At 39.1% G+C, this 19,222-nt stretch overlaps 1 protein-coding gene across 2 annotated transcripts in view; it reads right to left on the bottom strand.

Annotated features, from left to right (window-relative positions):
- The window catches only part of LOC117302614 (coiled-coil domain-containing protein 150-like), a 55,657-nt gene that overhangs the window by 12,517 nt on the left and 23,918 nt on the right, over positions 1-19,222 (bottom strand). For both annotated transcript variants that reach the window (XM_033786594.1, XM_033786593.1), the window contains exons 8-11: positions 14,944-15,054; positions 9,645-9,769; positions 8,545-8,629; positions 758-850 (exon numbers count right to left, since the gene is read on the bottom strand). In XM_033786594.1, coding sequence (XP_033642485.1) covers positions 758-850; positions 8,545-8,629; positions 9,645-9,769; positions 14,944-15,054 — 414 coding nt within the window. The remainder of the gene's footprint in view (positions 1-757; positions 851-8,544; positions 8,630-9,644; positions 9,770-14,943; positions 15,055-19,222) is intronic.

Genomic DNA, 19,222 nt, shown 5'->3' with positions numbered 1-19,222 from the left:
GCATTTGTGTCTTGGATAGGGTGTTTTTACTTTATTTGCCGTATTTCATTATTGCTTAGTGACATTAAAGTGTATGTGGACACTGTTTGTAAGATCTTTTTTATAGCAGTGTCCTCAAACGAACCTATAAGAAGCTGAAGTGATTTATGAAACTGTGTAATTATTATGTTAAAGGCACTGAACACTTTCGGTTATTGACAAAGACCAGTCTTCTCACTTGCCGTATCCCAACATGCATTAACTAACAAACCTATCGTGAAGATGATAGTGGGTCATACATGTAGTTCTAGGAGTAGTGAACACCCATAAACAATTCTGAATGAATATGTTTAGCCCCTTTCACACGAGAGCAATTTAGCAAGGGTCCCTTGCTACATTGTAGCATGGTTGTAAGATTTTACAAAATGCACCTTGTGTGAAAGTACAATAATTTGTGGAGTGTCCAGGGTCCCTTGTCAAATCTTGTCCAACATTGCTAATTTTGTAGCAAGGGACCCTGGCTACATTTTGGCCGTGTGAAAAGGGCTTTTGGCACAATGGCACCAGAGTCTGCTCATCTGGAGGTTGCTATGCAAAAGCTTGCCCCGAACCATTTGACATAGCAAATGTCTCTTCATTGTATAGTCGGAGGAATTCAATGTGAACGGTACATTGTGACTCCGCAAGAAAGTCATTGTAACAGACGTCATTATTCATAGTTGACTTGCAATGGCTTATTGGTAAAATTGCAGAAAATGGATAGGGGCAATATACAAACCTCTTCAAGTAGGCGTTGTTTCACTTTTATCGCTGTATCTTTATCAGCGTGTAATGAGGATAACTCGTTCCTTAATTGACTGACGGTGTCTTCCTGTAAAACGCACAAAACCAAAATACATCGTTAGTTAAAGGGAAGATAACTGTCGACTTGTTGACATTTTGTACACAGATCATTGACAGATTCATTGTTTGATTTGTCACTAAGAAATTGTGCTATAGATTAGATATGTATTAACGGATGGTGCTAGAGACAGATCAAAGTGACAATTATCAAACACGATATTTGGGTATGGGAAAACAAGTAGGAACATTTTCAGTGCAAGGGTTTGACCTACATCTACACACAGTGAAGGCCGCGAGACCTTATAACAATTTATCTGATTTTCCCCCAGGGCAAACCGGACCAGGTGCAAGGAAGCATATTATGCCTGAATTGTGGTCTATCGCTACTGGATTGGTACTGGTCCATACACCATGAACGCTGTGCCCAACGTTCATTCTTTAAAGACACTAGACACTATTGATAATTGTCAAAGACTAGTCTTCACAGTTGGTGTATTTCAACATAATATGCACAAAATAACAAACCTGTGAAAATTTGAGCTCAATGGGAGACTTTCTGGGACGATAGAGGGCAGCAGACTTACCGGGTAAATCCATTGTTCTCAGAATTATGCGCATGTTCAGAACTACGTAAACAATGGAAATTTACCCGGTATGTCTGCTGCCGCCTAGCGTTGGAAAGTCTCCTATTGGTCGTCGAAGTTGCGAGATAATAATGAAAGAAAAAACACCCTTGTCACACGAAGTTGTGCGCTTTCAGATGCTTGATTTCGAGACCTCAAATTCTCATTCTGAGGTCTCGAAATCAAATTCGTGGAAAATTGCACTTCTTTCTCGAAAACTACATTACTTCAGAGGGAGCCGTTTCCCACAATGTTTTATACCATCAACCTCTCCCCATTACTCATTTACAGAGAAAGGTTTGATGCTAATAATTATTTTGAGTAATTACTAATCGTGTCCACTGCCTTTAAAGGGTGTACCTCTGGTAATTATTCCACACATTTAATGACCCTACAAACCTACTTGGTAGGAAGCCTTGCACCTGTTAATAAGGTGTAACATTTTGAGGTACCGGGCCTGCCATTAGCCCCACCTCCCTTTAAAAGGAATGTAATTTTACAGCAAGGGAATCAAAAACATTTCAGCCTTGCCACTTCATCAACTCTCACAAATAACTCTTTCTACGAAAAGTTTGACTCTGCACCAAATTACAATAAGTTAACTGTCGTTTACTCATTAAATATTCAAGACAATACCCTGATGAGACTGTCACTGAATACAGTCTTTGGCAATACATAATAGGAATTAGGGATGGATGTGTACATATTATGCTTAAAGTATGAACATGAGAATTAACACCCCATCCGTCAAGTCTCATAAGATGAACTAACAAACCCACACAGTTTGATAGAGGGATTTATGACTTCACTGTTTCAGACCCTGTCTGTTTGAAAAGGTCCTTCAAAGGTCTACTTTTGGAAAAATATTGGTTTCAATAGATGAGCATTTTTTATTTGTTTATCTTTTTTACAAACCCCCAAATTGGATGAGTTTTATGACTTGATTAAACTTAAGTCCTGTCAGAGGAAAGGGTTATTCAAAGGTTGGGCTTTACGATTCAAAGTCACTTTAAGAAAACTGTTGGTTTCAATAGATGACAATTTTTATTTTATTTGTTGACCGCCAGGCCTGAAGTCCAAGACCTCGACAAAGACCAAGAATGAAGGTGTCATTTACTGTATAACTCTAATGAGATACAGTTTATGAGACAAGCAAGGAAGGAAATCTTGCCGTATCTCTGAGGAAAATGAACACTCCCAAGGGGGGGGAAGTATAGCCCAAGCATTACTCATTATTCCAAATCACTGGGTGAAAAAAAAAAACAATTAGAGTCTAGCTTAAAGGCAGTGGACACTATTGGTAATTACTCAAAATAATTATTAGCATAAAACCTCACTTGGTGATGAGTAATGGGGAGAGGTTGATGGTATAAAACATTGTGAGAAACGGCTCCCTCTGAAGTGCCATAGTTTTCGAGAAAGAAGTAATTTTCCATGAATTTGGTTTCGAGACCTCAGATTTAGAACTTGAGGTCTCGAAATCAACCATCTAAACGCACACATTTTCATGTGACAATGGTGTTTTCTTCTTTCATTATTATCTCGCAACTTTGATGACCGATTGAGCTCAAATTTTCACAGGTTTGTTATTTTATGCATATGTTGAGATACACCAACTGTGACGGCTAGTCTTTGACAATTACCAATAGTGTCCACTGCCTTTAAAGGGAGGGTATATCGTTTGGTAATCGCTCTTAGAATTGATGGCAATCAAAACTATTGGTTAGAAGCCTGCAGCAGCGTCCAATAGTATAGCATTTTGAGAAAATTTTCACTTTGAAGATTAAATCTGAGAAACAATTCATGTACAATTTCTCAGATTTGTAAGGGTCGGTGTAGAATAGCTGTTGTAAACAACTTACCAACCAAGAGAACTGAGGGTATATGAAAAAAATTGACCCAAGGAGTCTTTCTCAAAGGCTATCATTGTTACGTTGACAAAAAAACAATCTATCACTCTACATGTACCTTTAAAACCAGCATCATCAAAAGCCCCCCTAGCTTCACTTGAAACTTTCTGATAAACCTGCCAAACTCAACACTAGTTTGAGCACATTGGGGAGCGCCTTCTATTTACTTGGTATATAGTAATTATGGGAATCACAAACCGATCTCACAAAGCTGTCAAATCAAAATTACAGTTCAACCCCCGTTGGTAGCTAATTATTTTGAAACTGGTAGTGTCTGGTGTCAGCATCAGTTTGAATGCTCAAGTGTAAATCACACATATTCAAACAACAGAATGTTTACGGTGCCCAAAAGCCAATTACCAACTCTACTATCAGTTTTTATTTAAGAGCAAAATACATAATAATTGGATTTGAAACTTTGCATGGTTGGAGTATATACAGGCGAGGTTTTTGCTGTAGCACTATGACCTCGTTCGCACTGGACCCCGCATTGATCTGGGGCGATCAAAGGGCGATCAAAGAGAAATAAGCTCCAGTGGGAACGCGAGGGCGATGAGGATTTGACCGTGCAATTTTGATCCTCCTCGGGAGTAAGATTAAAGCGGGATCTGATCACCCTTTCGGATTAATGGGCGATCAAAAGTCTAGTGGGAACGCAAAGGGCGATCAGACCCCGCAATTCACTAGCGAAACAGTGTTCTTTTCAACCCACTTCCGTTCCCAGAAAGGGGGATCAACGCACGATCACACTCAAGTGGGAACGCGACCGCGTGATTTCACGCCTACAACTAATCTTGTTGCGGGATCACAATCTCGCAATTGTGGATCCAGTGGGAACGCGGTCTTCGTGTAAATCTCTTTTGAGTAGTGTTGATTCTGAGAAGAACCAGTGGTTAAAGAGCCAATAAAGGATGATCTCAATATGTCAACTGTCACCTTTTTATGACCAAATAGACATCACGATTCCTTTGTCGCGCGGGTTTGTTTGACCCCACGTTTTTCAGAATTTTGGCTTGGAGCGCTCTGGAGAAAACCCTTTTACCATGTTTTACCTTGGAGTAAGAGACTCCTCATATTTTTTATGTTTCCTGGATGGACTGCAGCTGTTAGAAAACTGTAATATCTATATATTTGAGATCATCCTTTATTGGCTGTTTAAACACTGCGATCAGTATCCTCCTAAAGACCATCAGAGCATACAGATTGAAACGTTGAGTTGTCAACCACCGGTTTTCCTCAGAACTACCACTTATCAAAGGAGTCTTTCGCGAAGCTAACAATTTTTTTCTTTTTCTAAGCAAATATTTTCCAGAGTTCCAATGCCACTTAACCTGTAAGGGAGGGGAGCTATTTTTTTATATTTTTTTTCCCCCTGTGCATCAACAAATCACCAGCTGCTTTTGATGTCAGGGTGTTGAATCAAATGTTCCAGCCACCACCGCAATAAAACAAATCAACAATCTTATGACAGGAAATCATAATGCTAGGCATAAAGCTACAGTGTAGGCGTTTGTTTAATAAGTCATAGGGACTGGTGCAAGGGTGACTAAGTAAAACCTGCCTGCATCGCGCTTTGCTATTCATGCTTACTGAAACTTTAATGAAGTTTACTTGTAAATGACTGGAGAGACATTGGATTCATCACAGCTGTGTATTTAGCGGAAGGAAAGTGTCCGACTCTGAGGAGTTGATTTCTGTGGGGTCGTTAATTTTTGATGAGGGAGGGGTTGAGGGGTTTAGAAAATAATGCTTACAAATTGCCCACTAAGAAAAATCAGCAGGATACGGGTCAAAAATGTTATTTGAGAAATGGCATTTGGCTGGTGACTATATTCTGGTTAGCGTAATTTTTGTTTGCTGTTAAAAACTGGGTTATTTTTGTTGCCTTCATATGTCCTTTATTCATGACGCAAAAGGATTTTTTAAAAACTCTCCAAAATTATTGCTGAATTCTTAGGCTTTTGTATTTATTTTGAATGATTTTTGTCACATGAGGTTTAAAAATAACCTCCAAACTGATAGCTGAATTCTTAGAAAATTGTAGGAAAGATTTTGGCATAAAATGACTAGCTGAATACACATGGCTCAGCAAACATTTGATCGGCAGAGTTTGTACTGGTTGACAGATGCATTGTTCAATATGAAGCCTGCCCTCTTGTGAGCCAAAAAGTCTACATTGTTGCAGCCTACTTTTATATGAAGTATCCTTGTACTTAAAGACCTGCTTTAACGAAAATGTCAAGTCGTGAACTTTGCTGAATTCCACCTGAAATGTTTTTGATGAATAAGGAAATCGAGTCATAGGATTATAAATAGGTTTCAATTGTGTAAAAAAACAATCATTTTGTATGCCCTTGTCCAGAGCTTTTCTGCGAGATTTGCGAAAAGCCCCGTTATGTAATCACTCTCAAAACGTCATAAGTAGATAAAGCCGCTTTGTTGCAGCGTGGATGTATAACAAAGCAAACTCCCACAAATTACGTCAGCGGCATTGTCCTTTGACGCCTGCTCTCAACAGCAGAAGTGTTTTTAGTTTATCCAAAAAACCTTTAGGTAGGGGCCTGATTTTTTACTCGATAATTACGAAAAGTTCAGAAGTGTACACATATCAAAATTACATTAAAATGGTGAACAAGTGCATTATAACCAAGTGAAAATATCATTTCTGTTGAAAACATTCCGCTCAGGTAGCTGTTTAAAAGTGGTGTTTGAAGCTTTCCACGGTGTGGAAACAAGATAAGAATTAACTACAATGTAGTAATCATGGTAATAGTGAACTCACAGCTACAACCATGAATACAATCTCTTTTGCGTGAGTTTTTGGCTCTGAAAAGAGCCGGTGTGGTCTAACTTGAAATTTCGAACAGACTCTGCTCGTCTTCGGGAAAATAATGTATTGTAATCGTATATTTACTATTTATAGGTAATTATAATCGTGTACATTTACCTATATTTAGCTGGTACTAGGACATAATTGATGCAGGCTGTCAGAAAGCCTCACTTGCCAATTAATTAGTTAAAAAGTCATATTAGAACAGGTCATTTAATATCAAAGACAAATGTGGATGCAATTTTTATAAGCATGCCTATAGACTAGACACTGTACAAGGTTATCGTTGACTGGTGGTAATGTCTAGTATGGTGTGAAACAGAAAAGGTCAAATAAAGAAGACACAAACAGGCATTCGGAGGTCACCGCAACTTTACTAGTTAAAGTTACTACCAAAATTCTGTTCATAGATAGAATAGCATGGGCGTCAATCGGTCTTGAAATGGGGGGGGGGGGGGGGTAGTCATACCATTTAGGGTGTGGGGTACAGGGTCTGCTTCAGGGCCCCAGGGGAATTTTCTTTAGCATCTGAAATCACACAAATTTGTGCAACAAGGGTGATTTTTCGTTCATTATGCTCTTGCAACTTCGACGACCAATTGAGTTCAAATTTTCACAGATTTGTTATAAATGCCATGCATATGTTGGGATACATCAAGTGAGAATACTATGGTCTTTGACAATATTACAAAAGGTGTCCTATGCCTTTAGAGGTGTGATTCGCATTTGAACCAATTTTTAATATACTGCCTGCGGAGCTGAGATGGTTCAAGGAAGGAAATAAACAACCCAGTGACCAGGGCTTATATCTTCATGCGTCATGAGCATCAAAAAATGGCTGATACTGGCGCTACCGACTGTTATGATTATCAGAATAATATGACAAGGCGTGAATGAGCCATCTAGCGCCTTGTATGCCATTAGGATTATCTTGTGAGCTTAAAAAATTGGCACTCTCTGAAATCCTGCGCACACAAGATGTTCACACGTACGTACACTTGAACTCATAAATCATAATTAAACTCAGAAAATCTGTTCAGAACCCAACCTTGCACGGTTTGTAGAAATGTGTCCATTCACCACAAAGATAATAACTTAAAGAAGTTTTGCTTGTCTTGTAAAAAACAAAATACCATGTGTTTTGCTTTTATTTTTGATAGCAATTGTAATTGTTTTTTTTATATAGGCCTATGGCGCTTTATACAAGCTATTAATAATACCATTATTATTTTAATGTGCCTTCTCAAAATCGCAAATGCTTTCAAATCAAAGCAAGCAAAATTTAAAATTTTCCAAAAGAATTAGTAGTGTATAAAAATGGAAAAAGAATTGTTGGCTTTTATAGAACAAGATATAATTGCTTCATGAAACAGTAGTTGAACAGACACCATGCACAGAATGCACACAATGTTGCCTCATCCTAAACCTGTCACTGTTTCATGGTGAAATAGGGGATGGATCAATTGGTATTCCATTGTCAAACAAATACCCGTCGTTTGGAAGGTGTCTGGTGAGGGGTCTGCTAAAAATCAAATCAGGGCTGCAAAGTGTCGACTGATAAATAATTTAACCATTGTAGGGGAATAGACACACTTCTCAAGAGCTATCTTGTGATTTGGGATCATGCCCTCGAGAGTGGGATATTAGTCTAAAACCAAAACAACGTCAGAGTTTACTAACCGACTTTAGAGACAGATAAACCATAGTGGAACTGAATATTTCTCAAGACCAGGAGTGGGCCCTGAGCAAAGTTTTGAATGTCATGATAGGGAATGTTGAGAAAATAAAAGTAGCTGATGCAAACTACTTACTAGCCAAAAAAAAAAAAACCTAACAATTGCTTCGTCCTTCGGATGGGATGTAAAGTTGCGGTCCTGTGTGTTGTGTAATGCGTGCTAAAGAACCCAGTGCACTTATCAAAAATAGAAGAGGTTCGCCACCGTGTTCCTGGCTTGATTGGCAGCATATTGCGCCACAGTACCTTGTAAACCATGATATGGTGCTAAGGATTACAGGTCTCATAAATCAAACGTAGTCCCTCATACCTTGCAGGAAATACTGTATGTTAAAGCATCTTGAGCGTCACTGAGTGACGGATATGTGCACTTTAAGAAGCCACTACTATTATTATTATTATTATTATAATAATAATAATAATAATAATAATAGTAGTAAAAATTTATATAGCGCCATCTCCATCGGAAACAATGCTCCATGGCGCTAATACAGAGAAACATTTAAAATATAGATAATCAGCGAAAACAACAAGATATAAAAATAAGTTTAAAATCAGCAACCACAACAAAAATCAAGCGAACAATGACAAGCAATGTTTTATGAACAACAAGTTTGATCTTACCAGGGATTTTTTCTGCCTCAAATTGTTTTCCTTTTCCAATTGCAGCTGCTCTTTGACATCCTGAATATTCCTCTTCAATTCTGAACTGATATCACACAAAAAAAAACAATTTGGGGGGAAAAAACATTAGGTCTTGGGCCTTCTTGATGTGTATAGAATCTTAAAAGCAGAACGCTGAATGTAAATAAACACGTCAACTATTGGAACACTTTGCAGTCAAACTTGAAACGGAAATGCTTTTAAAAACAATTTGTATATACTGTAGACTGAAACTCTGTTTACAAAAAGAGTGGCCCATTTATTTTGCTTTTTTAATGAGAAATGTCTTGTGGGTTTTTTTTAAACACGGGATATGGAATTTCATGCTTTTATATCACGATGGAGATTAATAAATGAAATCAATGAATGAAATCACCTATTATCACAAGGCCGTATGGCAACTTCAATATAAATTTCAAATACAGGATATCAAAATATTGGGATTCGTCCAGATAGGGAGACAAGTTGGGGTACAAGTTTAGCATTGGTGCAGATTTCTATTAGATTTTGCCTAGCATCATAAGTCTGGCCGGCCACACCACGGTGAGGGTACCACTTAACTGATTTGGGCTATCAACCCAAATCACCAATCACCTGTCACCAGGGTCACGTTGCCACCTACTCATGGACCTCAAACAGGGTTACCCCCTTCACAATTCGTACTTTCCTAGGTCATGTAAAAAAAGCCAATAGGCATTTTACTCAGATGGGATTCGAACCCACAATCTTTGCCCTTTTAGAGCCGCCCAACTAGATCATCAGGCTTGCCCGGTAGCTAGGGGCAGTTCAACCCCAATATTTTAGCAGCGGGTACCGCAACGACTTCAAAAGAAGTAACATTTGCATCAGGGATAAAGAATAGGTTTAATCAAATTAACCTTACTGCTGTTTGTTTGACCAGGAAAATGTCACAATATAAGACTGTTTGTTTGTAATTTTACCCGCTTTCAAAATCTCACGCTCCTATGTTTGATTCAAGGATTTGGAGTTTACTTTCCTAAGGAGCAAAATGCCAATCCGATAAATACACATATCTATTTTCTCTCTGAAATTTTAAGTACCTTAATTTATCCAAACATGTCCTCTTATCCCGCTCTTCCATTAACTCGGACTCCAGTCTTGCCCTCTCGTCTCCGAGTAGTTGAAGACTCTCTGTTACCATGACAACCAGTGATTTTGTCTGCGTCTGCAAGAGGAATTATGGAAACTCAGTTGCCATTTCAAAACTGAAAAGTAGTTTTAGTAACTAACGTAGTAGCAATACTAGTGTAAGTTAAACTCTAATGATTCCAAAGAAATCGTTTGAAATTCAACTATGTTTTGTTTGATTTTGTTGGACTGGGGACTGTACTAGTAAATGCTTCAAATGGGATCAGGCATACCACCATAATCAGAGTCCAACAGTTTGGGTGTTGAGTTACTGAATGGTGTTGGACTGAGGACTGCACTAGTAAACTGATTATGCTTTACATGGGATCAGGCATACCACCATAATCAGAGTCCAACAGTTTGGGTGTTGAGTTACTGAATGGTGTTGGACTGAGGACTGCACTAGTAAACTGATTATGCTTTACATGGGATCAGGCATACCACCATAATCAGAGTCCAACAGTTTGGGTGTTGAGTTACTGAATGGTGTTGGACTGAGGACTGCACTAGTAAACTGATCATGCTTTACATGGGATCAGGCATACCACCATAATCAGAGTCCAACAGTTTGGGTGTTGAGTTACTGAATGGTGTTGGACTGAGGACTGCACTAGTAAACTGATTATGCTTTACATGGGATCAGGCATACCACCATAATCAGAGTCCAACAGTTTGGGTGTTGAGTTACTGAATGGTGTTGGACTGAGGACTGCACTAGTAAACTGATTATGCTTTACATGGGATCAGGCATACCACCATAATCAGAGTCCAACAGTTTGGGTGTTGAGTTACTGAATGGTGTTGGACTGAGGACTGCACTAGTAAACTGATTATGCTTTACATGGGATCAGGCATACCACCATAATCAGAGTCCAACAGTTTGGGTGTTGAGTTACTGAATGGTGTTGGACTGAGGACTGCACTAGTAAACTGATTATGCTTTACATGGGATCAGGCATACCACATAATCAGAGTCCAACAGTTTGGGTGTTGAGTTACTGAATGGTGTTGGACTGAGGACTGCACTAGTAAACTGATTATGCTTTACATGGGATCAGGCATACCACCATAATCAGAGTCCAACAGTTTGGGTGTTGAGTTACTGAATGGTGTTGGACTGAGGACTGCACTAGTAAACTGATTATGCTTTACATGGGATCAGGCATACCACCATAATCAGAGTCCAACAGTTTGGGTGTTGAGTTACTGAATGGTGTTGGACTGAGGACTGCACTAGTAAACTGATTATGCTTTACATGGGATCAGGCATACCACCATAATCAGAGTCCAACAGTTTGGGTGTTGAGTTACTGAATGGTGTTGGACTGAGGACTGCACTAGTAAACTGATTATGCTTTACATGGGATCAGGCATACCACCATAATCAGAGTCCAACAGTTTGGGTGTTGAGTTACTGAATGGTGTTGGACTGAGGACTGCACTAGTAAACTGATTATGCTTTACATGGGATCAGGCATACCACCATAATCAGAGTCCAACAGTTTGGGTGTTGAGTTACTGAATGGTGTTGGACTGAGGACTGCACTAGTAAACTGATTATGCTTTACATGGGATCAGGCATACCACCATAATCAGAGTCCAACAGTTTGGGTGTTGAGTTACTGAATGGTGTTGGACTGAGGACTGCACTAGTAAACTGATTATGCTTTACATGGGATCAGGCATACCACATAATCAGAGTCCAACAGTTTGGGTGTTGAGTTACTGAATGGTGTTGGACTGAGGACTGCACTAGTAAACTGATTATGCTTTACATGGGATCAGGCATACCACCATAATCAGAGTCCAACAGTTTGGGTGTTGAGTTACTGAATGGTGTTGGACTGAGGACTGCACTAGTAAACTGATTATGCTTTACATGGGATCAGGCATACCACCATAATCAGAGTCCAACAGTTTGGGTGTTGAGTTACTGAATGGTGTTGGACTGAGGACTGCACTAGTAAACTGATTATGGTGGTATGCCTGATCCCATGTAAAGCATGGATGTTGAGTTACTGAATGGTGTTGGACTGAGGACTGCACTAGTAAACTGATTATGCTTTACATGGGATCAGGCATACCACCATAATCAGAGTCCAACAGTTTGGGTGTTGAGTTACTGAATGGTGTTGGACTGAGGACTGCACTAGTAAACTGATTATGCTTTACATGGGATCAGGCATACCACCATAATCAGAGTCCAACAGTTTGGGTGTTGAGTTACTGAATGGTGTTGGACTGAGGACTGCACTAGTAAACTGATTATGCTTTACATGGGATCAGGCATACCACCATAATCAGAGTCCAACAGTTTGGGTGTTGAGTTACTGAATGGTGTTGGACTGAGGACTGCACTAGTAAACTGATTATGCTTTACATGGGATCAGGCATACCACCATAATCAGAGTCCAACAGTTTGGGTGTTGAGTTACTGAATGGTGTTGGACTGAGGACTGCACTAGTAAACTGATTATGCTTTACATGGGATCAGGCATACCACCATAATCAGAGTCCAACAGTTTGGGTGTTGAGTTACTGAATGGTGTTGGACTGAGGACTGCACTAGTAAACTGATTATGCTTTACATGGGATCAGGCATACCACATAATCAGAGTCCAACAGTTTGGGTGTTGAGTTACTGAATGGTGTTGGACTGAGGACTGCACTAGTAAACTGATTATGCTTTACATGGGATCAGGCATACCACCATAATCAGAGTCCAACAGTTTGGGTGTTGAGTTACTGAATGGTGTTGGACTGAGGACTGCACTAGTAAACTGATTATGCTTTACATGGGATCAGGCATACCACCATAATCAGAGTCCAACAGTTTGGGTGTTGAGTTACTGAATGGTGTTGGACTGAGGACTGCACTAGTAAACTGATTATGGTGGTATGCCTGATCCCATGTAAAGCATGGATGTTGAGTTACTGAATGGTGTTGGACTGAGGACTGCACTAGTAAACTGATTATGCTTTACATGGGATCAGGCATACCACCATAATCAGAGTCCAACAGTTTGGGTGTTGAGTTACTGAATGGTGTTGGACTGAATACTGCACTAGTAAACTGATTATGCTTTACATGGGATCAGGCATACCACCATAATCAGAGTCCAACAGTTTGGGTGTTGAGTTACTGAATGGTGTTGGACTGAATACTGCACTAGTAAACTGATTATGCTTTACATGGGATCAGGCATACCACCATAATCAGAGTCCAACAGTTTGGGTGTTGAGTTACTGAATGGTGTTGGACTGAGGACTGCACTAGTAAACTGATTATGCTTACATGGGATCAGGCATACCACCATAATCAGAGTCCAACAGTTTGGGTGTTGAGTTACTGAATGGTGTTGGACTGAATACTGCACTAGTAAACTGATCATGCTTTACATGGAATCAGGCATACCACCATAATCAGAGTCCAACAGTTTGGGTGTTGAGTTACTGAATGGTGTTGGACTGAATACTGCACTAGTAAACTGATATCAGGCAAACAACCATAATAATCAGAGTCAAAGATTTTGGGCGCTAAGTTAACTTGTTACCAAATGTCAAATGCCTTGGTCAAGGAAGTCGAGGTTAAACCAACTTAAACCCAAAAGACACATCTCAACCTTTTTTCTTTTTTTTCTGAAAAAAAAAAAAAAATCAAAATTGCCAAATGGGCCTGGACAGTAAAGAACTAATTTCTTTAAAATCTCAGAATCTCAGAAAAAAAACTGATTATCTATAATAACAGACAATAAACACACAAACAACACAGAAGAAAAACATTCAAAGTAAAAAAATAAAAGTTAAAGAAATTGTACAAGTTGACTACCTAATAGATGTTAAATTTGCATCGGGAATAAAGAATATTAATAATTTTTTTTTTTTTTTACCCATACACCGATGTGTGTAAGCACTGTATACTCAGTACTTTCCCGAGTCCTGTGAACAATATCACAGGCATATTACTCGGGTGGGATTCGAACCCACGACCCTTGCAATTAGTTGACTACCTGCTCATCAAATCTAAAAGTTTGGTCCCACTACTTGTTTGAAAACGGATGTAGAACAGATCACTTTGTACAGATCTACGTTGGTGACGTTAGAACTTGCTTCGTCAGTGTAGCTTCCTTGCCTCGGGGATTTTTATTTGTTACTTACATCTTAAATGATTGAGAGTGGGTTAACCAATACACGCACTTTCACCACAACACAGATCCTTTTATGAGTTACCTTTAAAGGGACGGTACACGTTTGGTAACTGTCAAAGACCAGTGTCCTCACTCGGTGTTTGATAATAACCAAAGGTGTCCAATGCCTTTGAATGTTTTTCTGCTAAGCAAAAATCTCTTTTAAATGTTTAATAAAAGGCGTTAAGCGAGAAATGACTTCTTTCTCAAAAATTACGTTACTTCAGAGGGAGCCGTTTCTCACAATGTTTTATCAAAAGCTCTCTGTTGCTCGTTACCAAGTCGGCTGTTAAATGCTAAATAGAGTTTGAGTATTTACTAAAGGTGTCCAGTGCCTTTAACAAATGGATGCATGTAACACTAAGTAACCTGTGGAGTACACCAATAAACAGGTGAGTTCTGAAAGTGGGCGACTACGCCATACAAAGTACGAAGGATGCACGACATGTTTTGTTTCACAGATGGCGTCCTTGCCCGAAGGAGGCCAACTATCAATTGTCCGTGATCTCAAAGAGCCACCAGCAACTTAATATTCCTCAATTAACAGCGTTATGCTGTGATGCAAAGCTTCACCCCGGCCGAGGCTCGCTTTACCGATAATTCAGGTATTATTTTCAGATCGCTCTGAGGTTGAGTATCACCGATTTCAGCCTAGGTTAGATGCGTTCCAGCAGGAATGCAACCACAGTCCAATTTCATGGCTAGTCATGTGAGTAACTAGCCATGAAAAAAAAGAGGAAAAGACAAACCAGGCAAGCAAAAAAGAGGAAAAGACAATTTTCCTATACTTTTGTACACAGTAAGTTAAGGAAAAAAGAGGAAAAGACAATTTTCCTATACTTTTGTACACAGTAAGTTAAGGAAAAAAGAGGAAAATCGAAACCCAAAAAAGAGGAAATCAGCTGAAAAGAGGAAGTCTCACATGCCTGCATGGCTTATTAAACACTTCACAAAACCACAAACAACACACAAACACACCAAGAAGCAGACAAACAAACAAACAAACATAGCGTACATTTCATACCTGTGATATAAATTGCTGTCTGAACGATACCCTACTGCTGTTTGCTGTCTTAACTTGCTCCAATGCATTGTATAGGTCGTTTCTCTCTTCATCAAACAGCTTCCGCTTTTTCTACAAAACACACCAAAAGATCTTTTCATCAGTACTACATGTACTATTGTTATTAGAATTATTATTTATTCAGCCATTTCAACAATACATGTACATGTACAATACAAAAATATTTCCAGATCCGTAGACCTCCCAACATCTGGTTGTAAAACATTACAAGTAATAAAACGAATAATAAAATAAATATATGTACAAAACTTCGCAGAGGCAAAGAAGGTGATTGCCTCCATACCCCCTGGTCATTGCCTTGGTGCCCTTGAAATGCTCCATTAGAAATTTCCTCACAGGGTGCCCTTTACCGAAGAGAACATAACTTGGTGCCATTGCCCTTTCAAAACATAACTTGGTGCCATTGCCCTTTCAAAACATAACTTGGTGCCATTGCCCTTTCAAAACATAACTTGGTGCCATTGCCCTTTCAAAACATAACTTGGTGCCATTGCCCTTTCAAAACATAACTTGGTGCCATTGCCCTTTCAGAAACGAAGCATACAGGTCTGGATCCAAATGTGTGCCTTTAAATCCAGCTGTTGCAACTTCACTTTTAAAAACATTGTTTTAAATGGGATCGCAGAAAAGAAAAATGCTGCCACTGTGTCCAATCCTGATTCCTTAAATCGATAGTCCAAAGTATACGCTACAACTGACAACACAACATTGAGTTGACCCGACCACCGAGGGCCCCCCTTCCCTTTCACTTCCAATCAAGCCTCGTACATTGAATCGAAACCCTCACCGTCCTCACACCCCCGTCTCCCGGACTTGTAGAGTGATTTTAAGGGATGATTATGCTTGCGCTAATGGTTTATTCCAGCCAGCCAGAACGACTGGGGAAATTATCGCTTACTTACAGACCTTGAGGAAACCCCAAGCTGATTTCAAAAAGCGTGGAGAGAGAAGTTCAAGCATTCTCCGATCGCAATTTGCGAGTATCTATTTTTTTGTTCCACTCTGTCTATTTTTAGTTTTAGTTACTCTGATTAATACTAGCCATGTTTTGTTTTTTTTGTTCGATGTAATTTTTTTCCCGGATAGTCTGTTGCTGTATGAGTGACAGACTGTTGTTCAAGGGATTGTTTGATTGCTTGAGTGATTGCGTGACAGACGTTCACCAGTGAAAAACAAATTTGTCAGAAAGAAAGTATGCTCTGGACACTATCGGTAATTGTCAAAGACCAGTTTTCTCACTTGGTTTATCTCAACATATGCATCAAATAACAAACCTGTGAAAATTTGAGCTCAATCGGTCATCGAAGTTGCGAAATAATAATGAAAGAAAAAACGCCCTTGTCACACGAAGATGTGTGCGTTTAGATGGTTGATTTCGAGACCTCAAGTTCTAAATCCGAGGTCGTGGAAAATTACTTCTTTCTCGAAAACTGTGTCACTTCAACAATGTTTTATACCACCAACCTCTCCCCATTACTCGTCACCAAGCAAGGTTTTATGCTGATAATTATTTTGAGAAATTACCAATAGTGTCCACTGCCTTTAATGGTAAATATAAACTGGAAAAGAAAAAAGGTGGACCGGCAAAAACAGAAAAAGTGACTATCGCTGGATTTGAACCAACAATACCGAGTTTAACGTTGGTTAAAATCCTGCTCTCGTCACTTTTTGTCTGTTTGACCCCCAAATCATTTTATATAAATATTCACCATGACCCAGTCTGAGTTTCCCTTGTGGTTTATTGCTTGATTATTATGTATTATATAACAATTCTGTAACAACACCCCTTTAAAGGCAGTGGACACTATTGGTAATTACTCAAAATAATTATTAGCATGAAACCTTTCTTGGTGACGAGTAATAGGGAGAGGTTGATGGTATAAAGCATTGTGAGAAACGGCTCCCTCTGAAGTGCCATAGTTTTCGAGAAAGAAGTAATTTTCCATAAATTCGATTTTAAGACCTCAGATTTAGAACTTGAGGTCTCGAAATCAACCATCTATATAAACGCACACACCTTCGTGCGACAAGGGTGTTTTTTTTTTTCATTCATATCTCGCAAGTTCGATGACCGATTGAGCTTAAATTTTCACAGGTTCATTATTTTATGCATTATGTTGAGATACACCAACTGTGGAGGCTAGTCTTTGACAATTACCAATAGTGTCCACGGCCTTTAAGAATTACATAATTGCTTCACTCCACTAAAGGGTTATCAAAGATGGACCCCAAGGGGAAGAAACAATATCGAAAAAAAAAATGAATAAATTTTCTCGAGGTGTAAAAATCCTTGGGGAGGCGGCACTTTCTCATAGTTGTTTATTATTAGTAATCATTGTATTATAACATATATACAGATGGTGTCACAACACCCTTCCGGTTATAAAAGAAACTCTCTCAAGATTGAAGTATTAAATTTCTTGGTACTGGAAGGCAGGGTTTTGCATCCATGTATTCATTGGGGTGGGTACATAGCTCGTCGTAGCGCTAGAGGAAATTTGTTCGATCAATATTAAGGCACTGGACACTGGTGGTAATCGCTCAAAATAATTGTTGTATTCTGATGTGTGTTAGCACTGTATACTCGGTGCTTTCCCCCCCGAGTCCTGTAAAAAAATATCACAGGCGTGTTACTCGGGTAGGATTCGAACCCACGACCCTTGCAATTCAAGAGCAGTGTTTTACCAACTAGACTACCGAGGTTGCCCGGTAGCTAGAGGCAGTTCGAATCCTATGTTTTGACAGCGGGTACCGCAACGATATAATAGATGTTAAATTTGCATCGGGGATAAAGAGTATTATTATTTCTTTTTAATTATTATTATACACGGTGTAAATGAAGAAGAAAAAAAATAATTGTTTGAATAAGTGAGTGGTTCTGAAAAACCAGCAACCTTTCCTTTTTCTGTTCCAGGGTGCTTCAAAAGAAACAGTACAGAGACAGAATGACTTTAAATTTTAAAATAAAACATTCATTTTTAATTTACTCAAAGTCGCTCTGATCAGGCAATAAGGTGTGTGACTTGGCTCAAAAATTAAGAAAACTGGCCGTCGAATGTTTTCGCTTTAAACACTTTTTTTCAAGATAGATGTAAATGGAACATTTAGTTGAGTTTCGAACACATAAAAAGAAACGAGCTGTCAAAGCAACACCAAAAATAACAATACCATACCAGACGCCCCCTTTGGCAACAAAAGCGCAGATGCATATCACGCTCAGGCAAAAACTTGTGATTGGTTTCAAAGAAAAATAAACAAAACTGAAATGAACCAGTTCTTAGAGAGAGACATGAGAGGGGAGAGAGAACAAACACGCGTATACACCACTCATGCTTTCAAGTGTAACGCAGTACTATTTCCCAACGCTTAAAGGCACTGGACACTTTTGGTAATTGTCAAAGACCAGTCTTCTCACTTGGTGTATCTCAACATATGCATACAATTACAAACCTGTGAAAAATTGAGCTCAATGGGTCGTCAAAGTTGCATGATAATAATGAAAGAAAAAACACTCTTGTCACAGGAAGTTGGTGCTTTCAGATGCTTGATTTCGAGGCCTCAAAATCTAATTCTGGGGTCTCGAAATCAAATTTGTGGAAAATTACTTCTTTCTTGAAAACTACGTCACTTCAGAGGGAGCCGTTTCTCACAATGTTTTATACTATCATCCTCTCCCCATTACTTGTTCCCAAGAAAGGTTTAATGCTAACAATTAATTGTTATTATTTTGAGTAATTACCAATAGTATCCAGTGCCTTTAAGCACGGCAAGAACATGCATACCCGTTTTCCTGGACGTTGTTTTCGCAATCGATGGGTGTATCGATCTGTTCAAGAGGAACGAAGTGCTCAAGTTATCTTATCATCCACGCTTCAAGGGGTAAATTCGCTCGGCTAGGGTATTGATCATCCTAACCAAGAGATTCCCACCTGTCCCTTTTGAAGAAACTACCGCTGAATTTAAAAGGTTGAGAACCGGTTTTTCCTACGTCCTTCTTTTTAATCCATTACAATTTTTTGGAACTCTTGGCCTTTTATTCCAACTCTTAGGAATGGAAAACAGTACAGCGTATGGCGAAGCGCTGTGAAATGCAAACCTTTTAAAGCCATTATACCTCTTCCGAACAGAATTTTTTTTTTAAAGTCCACAGCTTTACAAATAACTTACAGGGTTTACAGAAGGTAATGGTAAAAGACTTCTCTTGAAATATTATTCCCTG

The sequence above is a fragment of the Asterias rubens genome, chromosome 18 (genome assembly GCF_902459465.1).
Source record: "Asterias rubens chromosome 18, eAstRub1.3, whole genome shotgun sequence".
NCBI lineage: Eukaryota > Metazoa > Echinodermata > Asteroidea > Forcipulatida > Asteriidae > Asterias > Asterias rubens.
This window is presented reverse-complemented; position numbering and strand designations above follow the sequence as displayed.